The sequence below is a fragment of the Scomber japonicus genome, chromosome 17, assembly GCF_027409825.1.
Source record: "Scomber japonicus isolate fScoJap1 chromosome 17, fScoJap1.pri, whole genome shotgun sequence".
In the NCBI taxonomy this organism is placed as follows: domain Eukaryota; kingdom Metazoa; phylum Chordata; class Actinopteri; order Scombriformes; family Scombridae; genus Scomber; species Scomber japonicus.
In genome coordinates, this window is record NC_070594.1 from 5,057,966 (window position 1) to 5,075,781 (window position 17,816).

A 17,816-nucleotide genomic window follows, 5' to 3' on the forward strand; every position below is an offset into this window, starting at 1 on the left:
CTGCAGAAGTACCAGAAGCGTTTACTGTAATGAAATAGAAGTGAGACCACATTAATCTACATGTTACTCATCAGTATGTTGTCTTCACTGTGTAGGTTGATCCTGAAGATGGGATTTCCTACGCCTCCATCAGCTACACCGAGAAGACCAACAGCAAAGCCCGGGTAAGCTGTCTGACTGGTTAGGATACTCATGTCAACAATGTGTCCACTTCATTGCATGTTTTTAATACACTGAAATGCATTCCACACACTTGCTTCTCATGCTGTTGCAGTGCGTTGTACTCTTGTTGTGTTTTCCACGGCAGGGTGCCATGATGCTTCCTGTAATCTTTCAACATGTGCCAATGTGTGTGTACTGGGTATTACACACACAGCCATATCCCGTTGTGTAATTTATGTTGTGCTGTTTCTCAGGTTCCGAGGAAAGATGAAGGTGATGCAGTGACCTACAGTACTGTGAAAGCTTCCTTTTCCTCTTCTGCTGGAGCCTCCACTGATCCCAACAACCTCTACGCTACTGTCAACTAACCCAACCAGACTTACATCAGATGATTCCTCTTTTTGTGATTATTTTCAGAACGTTTTGCTATAAAAAGCTATATTTCCAGATGGGGTGTCGTAAGTTAAGTAATAGCACGATGTAAAAAGGAGAAGTAATGATGCAACGTTCATGTGGGTGGTATCTTGAAATGTAAATTAGCATAAGATCAATTTTACTTGCTGAATGTGCTATCAAATCCTTTTTGTGCTCAGTGATGGATGTGGTAGCATTGCGTCACAGTTTAAGCTTTAAAATGTTGTTTTCATTTTTTAAACATGTTGCTTGTAATGATTAGTTTTAAATAATTTATCAAAGTTAATCAATTTCAATACTTTAAAAAATGCTTTTATTCAAATTTTACAGCTATATTTTTAAGTTTAGTGGTTTTATATTTGAAGATGTATGTCTTTGTTAAGTGAAAGTGTTTAAAGCAAAGTGAAAAAAGGTGGAATGTGATATTATATGATATTATTAATCAATAAATGATGGCATGATTGAAAGTTGTGTTGTATTTGTAAAGTTATGAGCAAGTTAGGAAGCACATAAAGTAAAAGAATAAATAATGATTTTAAGTGATGTAAGTGATGGAGGAGAAAATCCATAGTGTGTCCACACAGTCATTTAAAAGTAGATGTGAAGCTTTTACTCAGCTTCAGCAGTCTGAGTTAGTCATATTAAGTGATATCTGACACATTTACAATCTTATAGCATCACATTTCCCTCTTAGTGTTTCCCTGTTGAGCTGTGGTGGAAGTATAGTAACAAAAAGAGGGACTTAAAGGGGCACTAAAAACACTCACGTTGAAACGAGTCATATTTTTGAGGTACTAGGACATGGTACTAGGTCATTTTGAGATACTCAGTCATCATTTTGAGATACTAAGTCATCATTTGAGATACTGAATCATTATTATGAGATACTAAGACATCATTTTGAGATACTCAGTCATTATTTTGAGATACTAAGTCATTATTATGCGATACTAAGTCATAATTTGAGACACTAAGTCATTATTATGCAATACTAAGTCATTATTATGAGATACTAAGATATCATTTTGAGATACTAAGTCATAATTTGAGATTCTAAGTCATTATTATGCGATACTAAGTCATAATTTGAGACACTAAGTCATTATTGTGAGATACTAAGTCATTATTTGAGATACTCAGTCATTATTATGCGATACTAAGTCATTATTATGCGATACTAAGTCATAATTTGAGACACTAAGTCATTATTATGCGATACTAAGTCATTATTATGAGATACTAAGTCATTATTTGAGATACTGAGTCATTATTTTGAGATACTAAGTCATTACTTGAGATACTGAACCATTGGGTTTACACCTTTAAAAAAAACAACAACAAAACAAGCCGTCTCGAACCGGAAGTGACTGCCGCTGACCTCGCTCGGCTTCCGTCGGGATGTTGGAGGAATCGTGACTTTGGTGCTGAATATTTTTTCTACTCATTTGGAAAGACAAGCGACGCCTTTTAAATTGTTTTAGAAAACCCCGCTTTCCTTTGTTCCTACAGAGGCACACGGAGTGGACGGAAGCTGCTTGGTGAGTAGGAAACGCGTTAGAGTAAACAAACCAGAAGCTATATAATGTTCAGGTGTCAAATATCCGGACTGATCGATAACTCAGCTGATCAGCTTCACCTGATAGAGGATCGATAACCTGTTGTGGTGAAGCGCAGACAGTGTGATGAGTGCTACGTTTACAGTCAAGCCGGTTGTTGCTCGTTGTATTCTAGTTAGCATTTAGCATTTAGCATTAGCAGTGAGCCGCCGGTGTTATGGTGTAAAGAGCGACCGTGTTATCTTGTGACAGCAGAAGCTTCTTCTTCCTGTTTCACCAGACGCCGGTTCAGTGCTCTTCTGCCTCCTACTGGTGGAAGAACGTCACTGCTGCTTTTTACCCCTCTGAGACTATTGACTGTATAGATCAGGAGGGTCAAACTCATCTTCATTCAAGGGGCATAAACAGAACAATATGATCTGAAGTGGGCAGGTCCTTTAAAAAGATAGAAGGAAGGAAGAAAGGAAGAGAAGACAAGAAAGAAAGGACACACGGAAGGAAGGAAAGATGGAAAGATAGGACACATGGAAGGTAGAAAGGGATGAAGGAAGGAAGGGAAGATGAGAAGGAAAGACAGATGGAAGTAAGGAAGAGAAGACAAGAAAGAAAGAAAAGACAGATGGTAGGAGGAAGGAAGAAAAGATGGAACCAAGGAAGAGAAGACAAGAAAGAAAGAGAAGGGAAACCCCTGCTATTAGAAAAAATGTTTTCCAGGCCTTGACATGGTTTGGATTTAGGTGAATGTTTTCGAAAAGTTTTGAATTAGGGAAGACCCGCTCTCTCTAGCAAAGATAATGGATATAAGACTGGCTGCATGAACTTGGACCCCCCCCCCCCTCTTTTTTTTTACCATGTCAAAAATCAGTAGTTTCATTTAATAAGAATATACAAATCATCAATTTCTATTTTTAGCTTTTTAATATCTTCTAATATGTGATCTGGGGCCAAACGCTTGCTCTGTATGTAATTATAAAATGCAAATCAAAGTGTCAAAACACCTGTTAAAAGGCTCCAGCATACAGGAAATGACATCTATGATCTGGGGGGGAGGACCCTTTGTTAAACTATTTAAATTCAAAATCATGGAAATTGGGTAAAATATTATGGAATAGTTGTAGAAAAGTTTTGAAAATTCATTGGTAAAAATGTGTGGGAACCCTGCTCCTTCTTCTTCTTCCTGTTACACCAGGTGCCTGTTCAGTGCTCTGCTGCCACCTACTGGTGGAATAACGTCACTGCTACTTTTACCCCTCTGAGACTATTGACTGTATAGAGCAGGAGGGTCAAACATCATCTTCATTCAAGGGCCACAAACAGAACAATATGATCTGATGTGGGCTGGTCCTTTAAAAAGATTAAAGGAAGGAAAGACAGGTGGAAGCAAGGAAGAGAAGACAGGAAGGAATGAAAGAAAGAAATGACAGATCCTAAAAGTCTTTATTTATTATATGAATGGAGGTTCATATTATCACTCCACAACATTATTATTTATTTACTTTTGTACATAATGTTACTATTATTATTATTATTATTATTATTATTATTATTACTATAGGCAGTATAGGTCACCAGTCTCACCCACTCCAGTGTTATAAGATGAGACATGAGGCAAACAAAAAAAATGTAATGTTTCAAATACACCTTCGTATGCTTGTGATCCCACCAGCTGCTCTTCTCCACTACAACACACTCACCTAACAAACATACATACCCACCAAGTCTATTTCTGACAGAAACCGAAGTCAAAGCCGCGTTGAGCTGCACAGAGCAGATCGAACTGGACAGGGAGTGAGAAACTGCATGGAGTCAGTTTTCAACATAAAACACCCGTGCACAGACTAAGGATGTGTCATTAAGACTGAATAATCTTATAGTCGCTTGCGGGGTCTAAAGTCAACCTTTGTGCTGTGGTCGTTTGGTTTTTTTTTTTCATTGAAAATATTTAATGTTGGGTTTATTGACTACTACAGAGCAATTCTCACTTTCAGCCACTAGGGGGATGTCTAAGTTGTCGTAAAGCACTTCCACCTTATTTTGAAGTAGAGTATGACACAGACATAATAACATATAACAATATTAATGATAATAAAAGTATCCAAAATGAAGCACAATATAGTAGAACATGGCATGAAAAAATACCATGGAGCAAGACCTACTTTTGAGTTTTAAAATTGCACTTGTGATAAAATACCTCTTAAAATTAGGGATGTGTCATTAAAACCGATTAATCTAATAGTTGTTCGCGAAATCTAAAGTCGACCTTTGTGCTGTGGTCGTTTGTTTGAAAAACTTGAATCAAGAGTGTGTCAAGTTCATTAACTACTACTACAGAGCAATTCTCACTTTCAGCCACTAGGGGGAGCACCGTCTGACACAGAGTGAATTTGTACTGCTGCACTCAGCTACTTTGACTCGGTAGTAAATTAGCTTGCTAGCAGACGAAGCCACACAAAAGTCCAGCGTGTAAAACCTTCCAGAAAGTAAAGGATAATGTTGTCGGGAGAGTGAAATATGTGGAGCCGAGTTGAGCTATCGTGGTTTCACACGGACAAAAAGCTGCTGTCTGCTGAGACGGTTACTAAGGGAGACGGTTGCTAAGGGAGACGGACCTGACGCTAATCACCAAGCTAGCCCGACAACATCTGGAACAAAAGTCTCAGAGAGAAAACTAACGATATGTCTCTCATTGCTAACATGATTATAAAGGATATACTCAGTGTTGTTTATGACGGGGAGAAAAAAAATCCACGCTGTTATATTTTTATGAGTCTGTAAAAGTGACATATTTTCTTTTAATTAATGTGCTTGTGTAAAGAAATGCAGGCTGATTATCATTTAAATTAATACAAGTTTGTGCAGTTAAAGCTTGTGGAAAGTTATTTTTGACACATTATCTATTTAGCCCCTGTTAATGTTGGCATGCAGCAAATATTCGACTAGTCGACCCTGGAAAAATGGGCCCATGCGTATCCCTAGTAGAGACTGCTGGTTGTATATCAACAAGAAACACAATTAAAACACACAAATAATGAAACCATTTAATTATATAGCTGACTCACCCATATAAAAAGCACAAAAATCAAGGACAAAATACCGTATTAACAAAATCTGTCTTAGTTTGGCTGATACTACAGTAATTATGTAGAACTAACCAGTAGTTACTAAGCCTCTGATATAAACTTTACACCTTGACTTAAGGAGACATTTTAGGACATTCAGTTCCAACTTTATGACTATCTGGTTTACTCTGGGTATGTCTTGTCTGTTCCTGTGTCAGATGTGACCTTGGCAGCCGTCCACCATGAGTAACAGCCACCCTCTGCGTCCACTGGCCTCCGTGTCTGAGATCGACCACATCCACCTGCTGTCGGAGCAGCTGGGAGCCCTGGTGCCCGGCGAGGAGTACAGCGATGTCACCTTCATCGTGGAGGGGAAACGCTTCCCAGCGCACCGGGTCATCCTGGCAGCTCGCTGTCACTACTTCAGGTAACAGTTAAAGGACGAGGTCGCAGTTTTTCTACAGTCAGGAGTTTAAATGAACATTAAAGCTGTTTTCTTGCTGCAATCATTCCTCTTGTTCATACTGACTATTAGAGGATCCCTTTATCATGCACTTACAATGTAAGGTGACATCCTATAATGTCTCGTTTTCTCCACAACCCCAACAATTACTCAGTTTACTAATAGAAGACTAAATAAACCATTAAAATATTCACATTTAAGAAGCTGTAAGCAAAGAATTATGACTTATTTTCATATAAAATGTTTCAAAATGACTAAAGAATTATCAAAATAGTGCGATTAATAATTGGCAACTAATAGATTAAGCGTTTCCGCTGTTAGAACATGAAATACTACATATACTTATAACTTAAACTATCTTGATATACGCTTTTGAAACATTACCATCACTCATGACATTAAGTGACGACTTGTAATCAGATCTCACTGCTCTGCTCTATATGAAAATAAACAAAGATCACATTTATTGTTGTTTGTAACCCGCGGTAAAGCTGTGTTCAACTTGTTATATAGCGGGATGCATCGTGTGACCCGTCAATCAAATGTCTGTCCTATTGATTTGGTCGAGTGCTGCATCTGGACATATATGTAACTACTAATATGAGAGTTATATACATTGATGTCTCTCTGCTGCTGTGTCTTCCCATTGAGAGACGCTGCACACATTTACACACGAGGCACAGCAGCTGAACTTCATTGATTATTTAAATCTCCCGACATGCTAACAAGATCCGTCCGGTCAGGATCTGATGTTAATTAATGTTCTGTGTTCTTCTACACATCTAATGAGAGTCAGTAGTTACACACAAACACAGATAGTGAAACTGTCTGGAGGGAAGATGAATCCAGACCTTCATCATGTCGAGCAGCGCAACAAAACTAAAAACTGTACTGGACAGAGGAAACAGAGTTAAATGTTGACAAGTAAAAAGAAGTTATTTTTCATATAAACCCTCATCTAGTCTGTGAGGAAAGAGAAGATGTCAGTTGGGTAGGCGGTCCTTCAGTGTGACCCAGGACTAATTACTTTCACACTGCTAAAAGAATGCGGTCTGAGTGATTGGATCTCAATGTGTTGGGTGCATTCGGACTTGTACTTAGAGCTGTCTGCTTATGATCAGCCCATCTGAAAAACAAGTTAGTTCCAGGTGCAAATGGCTCCTTTTTACGCCAGATGTTTGTGAGACTGCAGACAGTTGCTGGTCGACACAGTCTAACTTCCTGTGGAGAGAATGAATCAGAAAACGTTTAGTGTCTGAAAACGTATAAACTCTCAAATCATTTTATTTCTGGCTCCTTTAGGGCCCTTTTGTACGGCGGGATGAAAGAGTCTCAGCCCCAGGCGGAGGTCTCTCTAGAGGAGACGCGGGCTGAAGCTTTCTCCATGCTGCTACACTATCTGTACACGGGACGGGCCAGTCTCAGCTCAGCCCGGGAAGAGGTGCTACTGGACTTCCTGGGCTTGGCTCACCGATATGGCCTCCAACCGCTGGAAGACTCCACCTCCGAGTTCCTGCGCACCATCCTGCACACCAACAACGTCTGCCTGGTTTTCGACGTGGCCAGTCTCTACTCCCTGAGCACGCTCAGTGCAGCCTGCTGTGCCTACATGGATAGACACGCACCTGAAGTGTTGAATTCTGACGGCTTCCTCATGCTGTCCAAGGTAAGAGGCAGGATGATGGTTTTATTTAATACTGCACTTGACTCACACTCACATTAGGGGCCCTTTATTTATCCTGACTCTGTGAAATGATCTCTTCAGTGTCTCCTGTGTCTCATAAACCTGAGCTACAGAGTCAGGTGAGTGATTTTTATAAGACCGAGCAACAGAGTGAGACATTAAAGGAACGGCTCACAGCAGTCAGGTAAAGAGGTTTTCCTCTCTGTAATCATAACTCCTGTTCATACTGACTATTAAAAGATCTCCTTCAAATGTGCTTTCAATGTAAAGTGATGGAGGACAAAATCCACAGTGTGTCCACACAGAAGCTTCTGTTCAGCTTCATCAGTGTGAGTTATTATAGTTATTATAGTTACTATGGTAACAGTGTGAGTTAGTCATATCAAGTGATATCTGACACATTTACAGTCTTTTTAGCATCAGATTCCCTCTTAGTGTTTCCTGTTGAGCTGTGGTGGAAGTATAGTAACAAAAAGACTTTGATACTAAAAACACTGTAACGTTGAAACATAGAAGATGAATGAAGACTCATTTGAACGCTGAAGCTTCATATTAGCTTCATATTTTAACCTTTTTAAATCCATGTTTACACAGAAGGAGGACTGTGGATTTAGTCCTCCATCACTTCCATTGTAAACATTATGAAGGATCTTCTAATGATCAGCTGCAAGAATCATTACAGCAAGAAAAACAAGTTTAATGTTTAATTTGGGCTCTTTACTGTTGTTTTAAGACACATTTGAAAAACTGTGACCCTGTCCTTTAACTGCAGGCTTGAAACAGGGTTTTATGACAGAGCATGTGTTACTTGACCTGACTGCAGCTAAAGGCCTAACCCAAACTTTGCAGGGCCAGATAATGATATTTATCTGATGTGCTTATCTGCAAATATCGAGTTCCATTACCCGTATGTCTGTAACGGCTACTTTCAATTAATCAATTATCATTTAGCCTGCAAATAGTAAAAAGATTAATTCTCATCTTGAATTTTCAGGTCCACAAGTCTTAAAAATCTTATTTATCTGGTCAACAGTCAAAAGAACCCTAAAATATTAGATTTATAGTGATATGAAATGCAGGAAGACAAACAAATACTCATGATTTAGAGGCTGTAATGACCACATTTGCTATATCTTGTACGTGTGTGGTGTGTGGTGTGTGGTGTGTGTGTGTGTGTGTGTGTGTGTGTGTGTGTGTGTGTGTGTGTGTGTGTAGCCTGCTCTGCTGACCGTGGTCAGACGGGACTCGTTCGCTGCCACTGAGAAGGAGATCTTTCAGGCTTTGTGCCGCTGGTGCCGGCAGCACGGGGAAGGAGCAGAAACCAAGGAGGTGATGGCGGCCGTGCGGCTGCCGCTCATGACGCTGACGGAGATGCTGAACACCGTGCGACCGTCGGGCCTTCTGAGCCCCGACGACCTGCTGGACGCCATCAAGATGCGCTCCGAGAGCAGAAACATGGACCTCAACTACCGGGGAATGCTCAGTGAGTGTATATTATTATAGAGTTTATCTACATTTCATTTCTTTTATTCATCCGCATATAACATCCGTGTCTTCTTCTTCTTCTTCTTCTTCTTCTTCTTCTTCTTCTTCTTCTTCTTCGTATCCTCCTCTTTCTTCTTCTTCTTCTTCTTCTTCTTCTTCTTCTTCTTCTTCTTTTTTGTATCGTCCTCTTTCTTCTTTTTCTTCTTCCTATCCTCCTCTTTCTTCTTCTTCTTCTTCTTCTTCTTCTTCGTATCCTCCTCTTTCTTCTTCTTTTTCTTCTTCTTCTTCTTCTTCTTCTTCTTCTTCGTGGGTTTCAGTCCCGGAGGAGAACATTGCCACCATGAAACACGGAGCTCAGGTGGTGAAAGGAGAGCTGAAGTCGGCGCTGCTGGACGGAGACACCCAGAACTACGACCTGGACCACGGCTTCTCCAGACACCCCATCGAGGAGGATGGCCGGGCGGGGATCCAGGTCAAACTGGGCCAGTCGTCCATTATCAACCACATCCGCCTCCTGCTGTGGGACAGAGACAGCCGGTGAGACATTTAGTATATTTTACAGTGTTTTTAACTTTTGTGTCGTCCTCCTGGGTCAAATTGACCCCGTCTGTTTTGACTGTTCCTTCCTTCCTCCCTTCCTTCTCTCTTTCTTTCCTTCCTCTCTCTTTCCTCCCTTCCTTCTTTCCTTCCTCCATCCCCCTTTCTTCCTTCCTTCCTTCCTCCCTCCTTTCTTTCTTCCTCTTTACCTTCCTCCCTTCCTTCTTTTTCTCTGTCCTTATTTCCTTTCCTCCCTTCCATCCTCCCTTCCATCCTTCCTTCCTCCCTCCCTCCTTCCTTCATTCCTTCTTTCCTCTGTCCTTCATTCTTTCCTCCCTTCCTTCTTTCCTTTCCTCCCTTTCTTCCTCCCTCCTGTCCTTCCTTCCTTCCTCCCTCCTTTCCTTCCTTCTTCCTCCCTTGCATCCTTCCTTCCTCCCTTCTTCCCTCTCTCCCTCCCTCCCTCAATCCTTTCCTTCCTTCCTTCTTCCTCCCTTCCGTCCTTCCTTCTTCTTTCCTTCCTCCCTTCCTCCCTTCCTTCTTCCTCCCTTCCTTCCTTGACTCGAGGACAACAGGAGGGTTAAAGGAATATCAAACCACATACTAGAGTTTATTAGTGTTATGTTGCGTTGTCAAGGTGACGGGAGGGCTCATGTGAAGGTTTTTGTGTTAGTTTTGGTTCACTGAGGTTTTTATTCATCTTGTATTGAAACAAGCTTCAAACCTGCCAGTTACAAAAAGAAAGAAGTTAAGATTTGTATAAAATTGCTGCTGATTGAACTCATTTTGTTTTCTGAGCCTCATTATTCTCACTTTCTTTGTTATTTAAGGTCGTACTCGTACTACATCGAGGTGTCCATGGACGAGCTGGACTGGGTGCGGGTCGTGGACCACTCCAAGTACCTCTGTCGCTCCTGGCAGAATCTGTACTTCACACCGCGAGTTTGCAGGTAAACCCAAACTAAACTCAGGCTTCAGTTAGTAGAATTAGCACCGAGCACATTGTGGAAACGTAGACTATGGTTCTGTTAGAAACCTCATCCTTTCCTACTACTCGTACTAACTCTGATGTCATGTGAAGTATGTAGTGTGTTTAACTGCGTAGTATGTGATTTAGAGTATGTGAGAAGTTCCTGGATGGTTTACTAGATTCTCCAGAAATGCAGAGTATGCATCAAGAGCTGACTACTCACACTCACATTACCCAAGATGCAATGCAACTTCTGAAAAAAATCAGTGGTTTCAAGTTAGCTACAGCGAGGGTATATTCTCTGCCTGTTTTCAAAATAAAAGCACCAATTCTATCATTATGGTTTTCTTAATAATAAAAGGTAACAGGTGTTTTATTTTGTGAAAACGACAGGAAGTGCGTTACTCGCTACGGCTAACTTGTTATTTGGACAAATTAGCGTCACATTGTGGATCTAAAGGGCTACTTTACTTTCTTCCTAAAAAGGTTAGAAATGTGGATAAAGTGGTTTATTTACAGAGTTAGAGCTAAAATGAAATCAGCTTCAGCCTGATGATTTCAGCTCGGGTAGGAACCAAATGCATTGTGGGTAATCGTGTAGTTTACTACAGTGTAAACGGTCTGCTTACTATCTGGTCCTTTAGTATGTAGTATAGAAGTATGTAGTATGTAGTATAGAAGTATGTAGTATAGAAGTATAGAAGTATGTAGTATGTAGTATGTAGTATGTAGTACGGAAGTATGTAGTATAGATGTATGTAGTATAGAAGTATATAGTATGTAGTATAGAAGTATGTAGTATGTAGTATGCGGTTTCGAACACAGCCCCTGTGGCATTTTTGAGCGTTCCCCCTTACACGGGAAAGAAAACCAAACTCATAAATAAGAAACACGGATACTCTGAACTCTGAAGCAGCTCAGGATCTTTTTTTGTGTCCAGTCGTCGTACCAGACTGGAACCTTTGGCATCAGGACGAGTCAAAACAACTCCAGACTCGATCTCTATAATCACTGCCGAGCTCGTCTCTGCTCCGTGCCGTAACTTTCTTTAACCTGGTGTACTCACCAATTTAGAGCGTGTTTTGAGGTTGTTGGCTGTACTTAGGGTGGATTATATTCTCAGTGTTTACAGACCGCACTGCTGTTCCTCTGGCTGGAGACAGAGAAGCGTATTTTCTAACATTTCAGTCCCAAACGAACGTCCTTGTTCTTACCTGTTCAAACACACCAACATAAACTTGGACACACTCCAGATTCAGAGTAAAGCGCTGTGGCCGAGCCTGCTTTGAGATAACGGTGTGTAAACATCTAAACGGATGTCAGAAGATATGAGCCGAGCCTTCCCTAAAGGAATGCAGTACTGGTGTTTTACCATCATACAGCAGCACCATCATTACTGTCACTGTTATTTTCATAGTTTACAGAAACACAGTCGGATGTTTGGAAATGACCAGAACTGCTGAATCCGTCTGTTCAGCTGATATTTTCAGATATCTACTATATTTGATTTCTACTGTAATTTTCTAGTTTTCCTGCTCAGCTTTAAATATTCAATCAATCTATCAGTCTTTATTCATATAGCAGCTTTCATACAGGTTATTAATGTCGTTCAAAGTGCTTCACAGTTGATTGACAAGCTGATAATAAGACAGAACAAGTGACAACATGAAGAAAAGGAATAAAAATAAAGAACAAATTGAGATCAGTGCACACAAGAGAAAATAAGGATTTTAAAAATGTAGAAATGTATAATTAAAATCTAAAATAAATACGAGAAAATGAAAAATAAGAGGGCATAAGAGAACAAGTTAGACTAAAACTAGGTTAAAATAGATTAAAAAGCCAAAAAACAAATAAAATAAAAATAGAATAAATAATAAAATAACATAAAATAAAGTAGAGTAAGATTTTAAAACATTTAAACAAATAAAATAAAAATAGAATAAAGAGACTATAAAGCCATCTTTTGTCTTTTATGAAAATATTGGACTCTTGTATTGTTTTGTTTGTTCGCTTGTATGTGACGCGGCTCTTTGTGTCTCAGGTACGTTCGCATCGTGGGAACTCACAACACGGTTAACAAGGTCTTCCACCTCGTCGCCTTCGAATGCATGTTCACCCACCGCTCGTACACGCTGGAGAACGGCCTTCTGGGTAAGGAACAGAGTCATTAAAGTGATTTAAGAGACAGGAAACGCAGCATTTTGATTCATCTTCTGTCTCTGATCTGTCATTTAGGATTTTAATTAACTCCATAATGAATTTAAAGTGTTAAAACAAAGCTTGTGATGTGTCTGCAGTGCCTAACGAGAACATGGCGACCATCGCGTCGTGTGCCAGCGTGATCGAGGGAGTCAGCCGGAGCAGGAACGCCTTGCTCAATGGAGACACACGCAACTACGACTGGGACTCGGGCTACACCTGCCATCAGCTGGGCTCCGGAGCCATCGTCATCCAGCTGGCTCAGCCCTACTCCATCGGATCCTTGAGGTTAGAACCAACAACATTCATACTTTATATTGTTGTTTCTACCACATGAACATGAGAATAAAAATGGATGAAGAACATGAGTATAAACCTCTTTCTCACTACTCCTCCAATGTATTTACAACCAGAATATTCACTAATGTCAAAATATATATAAAACCATCTCTTTAAGGGCCCATTTATGCTCAACGGACTAACGAAAACGATGTTACCGCCACTGCTCACATACTTCCATGCGTCCTTTACGTTGGCATGGATGTTAACCAATACACCCACCAGGGGGCAGCACCGAGTCAATACATCCACCAGGGGGCAGCACAGAGTCAATACATCCACCAGGGGGCAGCACAGAGTCAATACATCCACCAGGGGGCAGCGCTGAGTCAATACATCCACCAGGGGGCAGCACAGAGTCAATACATCCACCAGGGGGCAGCACCGAGTCAAAAACAAACATGGCGACTGTGGAGGAGATATTGATAATGTTCCTCTTTCATGAAAGACAAAAACCATATGTTTAAAGTTTCTAACCAACTCACACAACCTTTCCTCAAAAAGCTCCTCCATTGTTATTTCTTCTTCGTGTCTCACTAGAGCTACGTATCGAGTAGTGACAGCAACACTGCCCCCCCCCCCCATGGTTTCCGGTGGTACTGCACCGTTTGGTCCGTATCCGTAAGCTTTATGGAAACGTGCAAAAATACGGATTTAACATTGAGCATAAATGGGCCTTAACACAGCTCCTCCTCAACGATATTCCTCTTAAAGATAACTCCATAACCACAAATTCACCCCACACATTTAGATAGACTGAGATTAAACTTAAACACAGTATGCTACGTTACATTACACACTATCCTCATTGCTCTTTTTTTGTATTATGCACAATGGTTGTAAATTGCTTTTATAGGTGTTACCTCACACTTCCACACAGTAATAGTTGCTGTTCAGGGTCAAATTTAACCCATTTTTACATTTGAGAGCTGTTAAAACACCTCATATATATTTCTTTTAGCAAGACTTTTCCCTATTCTATAAACTGGACTATAAAATAGTGATTGTGAATGTCTTTTTTCCATAGATAATCACTCTGTCTGATCTCTCACAGCTTCATTAAGGATTAATCAAACATTTATTAATGACTGATGAGTCAGAATATGAACAGTATGTAAAGGGTTAACATCTTCAGCTACAAATATAAAACAATGTTGATAGAAGATGCTTAATTTGACTTTGTGTATTTTATACAGTATGAAGCAGCATTAAAACCTCATGTACAGTCATTATTATGAGCACCATTAACATGTTTAAATCCACTTCCTGTTCAGGTTGCTGCTGTGGGACTGTGACGAGCGCTCCTACAGTTACTACATCGAAGTCTCCAGCAATCAGCAGCAGTGGACGAAGGTGATCGACCGCACCAGGGTGGCGTGTCGGTGAGGCTCCTGCTTTAACCCCCATTCAACCCCCATTTAACCTCCATTCAACCCTGATGAAAGCCTGTGCAGCATTACTGTACATCACATCTTATAAACAGCTTTTTATTCTGTGCTCAAGGTTCTCCTTTTTTTCATAATCACCCAAGATTGTTTAACTTCAGTGAATCTTTTAGTGGATTTTCTGACAAAGTCTCACAACTTAGAAACAGCAGAGGAACTTTAACGTGGTTCCTCCTCTGAAAATTATTTTGTTAATGAGGAAAACTTTAAAAAAGTCTCATTTCCCCCCCAGATATTGCTTACTTTTGCCTACATCTGGTCTTGATAGGACTGAATTCTTCTTTTTTATTAATTTAGTACATGTTTCTACTCATATGATCTTACCCTAGATATTAGGGCTGCAGCAATTAATCAAATAATAAAGTAGGTGTCAGCTATTTTGATGATGGATTTACCATTTCAAGTCAAAACAAAAAGTCCACATTTTCTGATTCAAGCTTCTTAAATGTGAATATTTTCTGGTTTCTTTAGTTTTCTGTGGCAGTAAACTGAACATGTTTGAGTTGTGGACATAACTAGACATTTGAGGAAGCTGCTCTGGGCTTCAGGAAACAGTAGTCGCCCATTTTTCACTCGTTTTCAACATCTTATCGATTTTAATTGGAAAGAAATAATCTGCAGGTTAAAGTAGAAGTTAGTTGCAGCCATGTAAAAAGAGTCTTACTTACAAATGTGTTGGATATAAATAAAATAAGCAGTCAGTCTTATCATGTTGTCATTTTCATATTTTCTCCATCCTTGTCTTTCAGATCTTGGCAGACCTTGAAGTTTGACAAGCAGCCAGCCTCCTTCATACGGATCGTGGGGACTCATAACACCGCTAATGAGGTGAAGACGCTGTTTACTGTGTCTGGATACCACATCATGACTTTCTGACTGACTCTGTGTGTTCACATATCGTTATAGAATATTTATATGTTGATGGTTTCTGGTGTTTAACGTCAGTGTTCATCTCGACTCTCCCTGCAGGTGTTCCACTGCGTTCACTTTGAGTGTCCGGCCCAGCTGGACACCGAGGTGAACGAAGGCAGTCCTGGTCTGGACTCCTCCGACTCAGCGGCCGCCACCCAGCAGCCTCGACCTCAGCGACCGTCACGCACACACAGCCTGCTGCCCTCCCAGCCTTCTCCACCTTCATCATCATCCTCATAGTCACATCATTCAACCTCCCTCCTCCTCATCCTCCTCATCCTCCTCCTCGTCTTCCTCCACCCCCTTACCCTCCTCCCCCTCTTTGTTGAAAGGTGTAGAGAGAGATGAAGGGAGACCTCAGAATGCCATTTTGCACAGCCTTCATTACCCAGACTGCACTGCTACAACGCTGCTAACGGCGATCGTCTCATTGTCATAGAAACCACGGTCCTTCTGTCATAAGTGCAACATTAGAGACTGGTTTAACTGTAACAGCATCGTTTAAAAAGCTCCAGTCTTCCCAGTTTTTGAAGCTGAATGTTAGGTAATAACATCCACTGGCTCATACATTTTTTTGTGAAGGTACTTTTTTAGCTACTAAGACTCAAGTTTTATCCCTTTTTTTGAAGCCCAAATCATCAAAGCGGGAATCTTTACTTCTCCAAAGATGAGGCACACACACTGAAATCTGGTTATACTGTACCACCAAAGAGCAGTAAGACCAGTGGTGGGGGGATTGGGTGGGTGGGGGGGGTTCCTATCTGAATTTTACCCGTTGATATTTCCAAAAAAAACAGGTAGATTTTATCCTTGAACAAACTATTTTTTTAAACAGAACTCTGCCTTTACAAAAAAAAAGTCTCTACTCACTTTTCATACCATCGAGCAGAGCAGAGGAGCAAAGTGGAGTATTTTTCAAAAGTTTGGAAAATTTAAATTCTTCTTCTTCTTCCTTCAATATAAAAAACTAAAAGGTTTTGCCAAAGCCACAGAGCTAAATGCATCCTGTGACATTTATATGCAAATAGCACTTAATCCAATTATCGCATTTGCATATATTAAGTTAATAGCCGTCGATTATTTGTCGACAGGCGTTCACACCTGAAACCAAAAAAACCTGCAAAACCTGTGATCCTCATCTGGTGTGACTTCTTTTTCTTTTTTTCTTTTCTTTTTTTTTTTTGATAGTGGAAATTCATACCTCAAGAAAAAAAAACTTTGCTAAAACTGAACTTAGATTGATTTAATTTAAGTATTTGAAGCACTTGAATAGCGTAGCACAAATGAATGACGGGGCGGAGGAGGGGGAGGAGGGGGGCGGAGGAGGGGGCGGAGGAATCAAATTAGGTTGTGAAAAATCGGGGCTGACAGACTCGGACCAAATCGTGTGATCATGTATGCACTCAGGCTGCGAGAAGAAAAAGTTTATAATATAATGTAATACACGAGCAGCTGCTATTGGCACTTTATTGAACTCATGTAATACGGAAATAAAGGTTGCAGCTTGGGTCTTCTGACTGAAGTACAGTACTGGAGTGTGCTGGATGTGGTTCTCTTTGTATGTTAAGTTAATTTAAACAGTTCCTCACTCATGGATCTGTCAGGTTTGACTTGTTTGAGCTGTCTTTTGTTGTTGATGTGTGTTGTGTTCTTTTTTGTTTTTTTTAATGAAGCTATCAGTGCTGTGGTTCCTGTTTTGTTTTCTCTGTGTCCTGATGTTGCACTTTGTCTTTTTAAAAAAAACTCCTCTCTCTTTATTTGAATCCTTTTTGTTTGTTTTTGCTGATGTTAAATAACCTGAACTATGTAATAATGACCCTCTGATGTGTTTCTATAAACCTACTTTTAGTCACCCCCCCCCCCCTTCCCCCCTCCCTCCCCCATCCCCCCCTCCTCTCCATCTACATTGTAGGAGATTACCCATTAGTTGGATAAAGTCTTCCTTAATAACTAACCAGACAACTGAAATAGGGCTTCGTTAAGGTTTCATAGTAATGTAGAGAACACACTCCCAACCCTCATCTAACTTTGTGTATGTGTATAGTTTTTCTTAATATATATATTAGTTTTGACCATTGATGTGTGATTGCATTTCACTGCCTCTTGTTCAATACATTGCCTGTCAAAAATGTGATTATGGAAACAACTGACATTGTTTATTAATGCTCATTGCTGTGAGGGGGTCAGCCCCGTGTGCTTTGCTGTATCGCTGCTGTTAAACACACAGTGGAGATCTTTGATACAAGCAATACAGTGATCTCATCTTCTGTAACTCCTCTGAGCTTCTGTGTCGTTCCTAACAGTGCCGATTGATCAGCGGTCATGTCGTCTTCTTGCTTGACGCCCGGCCGAGGAGCCGTTTAGTCGTCCAGAAAAACATCTGAGAGAACTTTTAATCATGAGTCTCAGTCAGATAATGTTTATCGCAGGAGAGGAGTCTTGTCTGTGTTGGTTAAATAAATATGTAGATTATCCTCTCCTGTGTTTCAACACAACAGAGAGAGAGAGAGAGATGTGAGGGGCAGAGATGAAACGTGACTATTGAAGTCCCTTAAATCAAGTTTTTTTTTTACCTTGGTGGGTTTTTTCTT

The 17,816-nt window shown here is 40.4% G+C and overlaps 1 protein-coding gene across 1 annotated transcript; it reads left to right on the plus strand.

Annotated features, from left to right (window-relative positions):
- Window positions 1–1,964: 1,964 nt before the first annotated feature.
- btbd9 (BTB (POZ) domain containing 9) lies at window positions 1,965–16,517 on the plus strand. Its single transcript, XM_053337551.1, has 11 exons — window positions 1,965–2,114; window positions 5,410–5,618; window positions 6,957–7,320; window positions 8,554–8,821; window positions 9,141–9,360; window positions 10,188–10,307; window positions 12,372–12,481; window positions 12,628–12,817; window positions 14,143–14,250; window positions 15,063–15,141; window positions 15,283–16,517. Exons 2-11 carry the CDS (start codon window positions 5,434–5,436, stop codon window positions 15,463–15,465), a joined length of 1,827 nt encoding a protein of 608 aa, XP_053193526.1. The 5' UTR covers window positions 1,965–2,114; window positions 5,410–5,433; the 3' UTR covers window positions 15,466–16,517.
- Window positions 16,518–17,816: the final 1,299 nt, after the last annotated feature.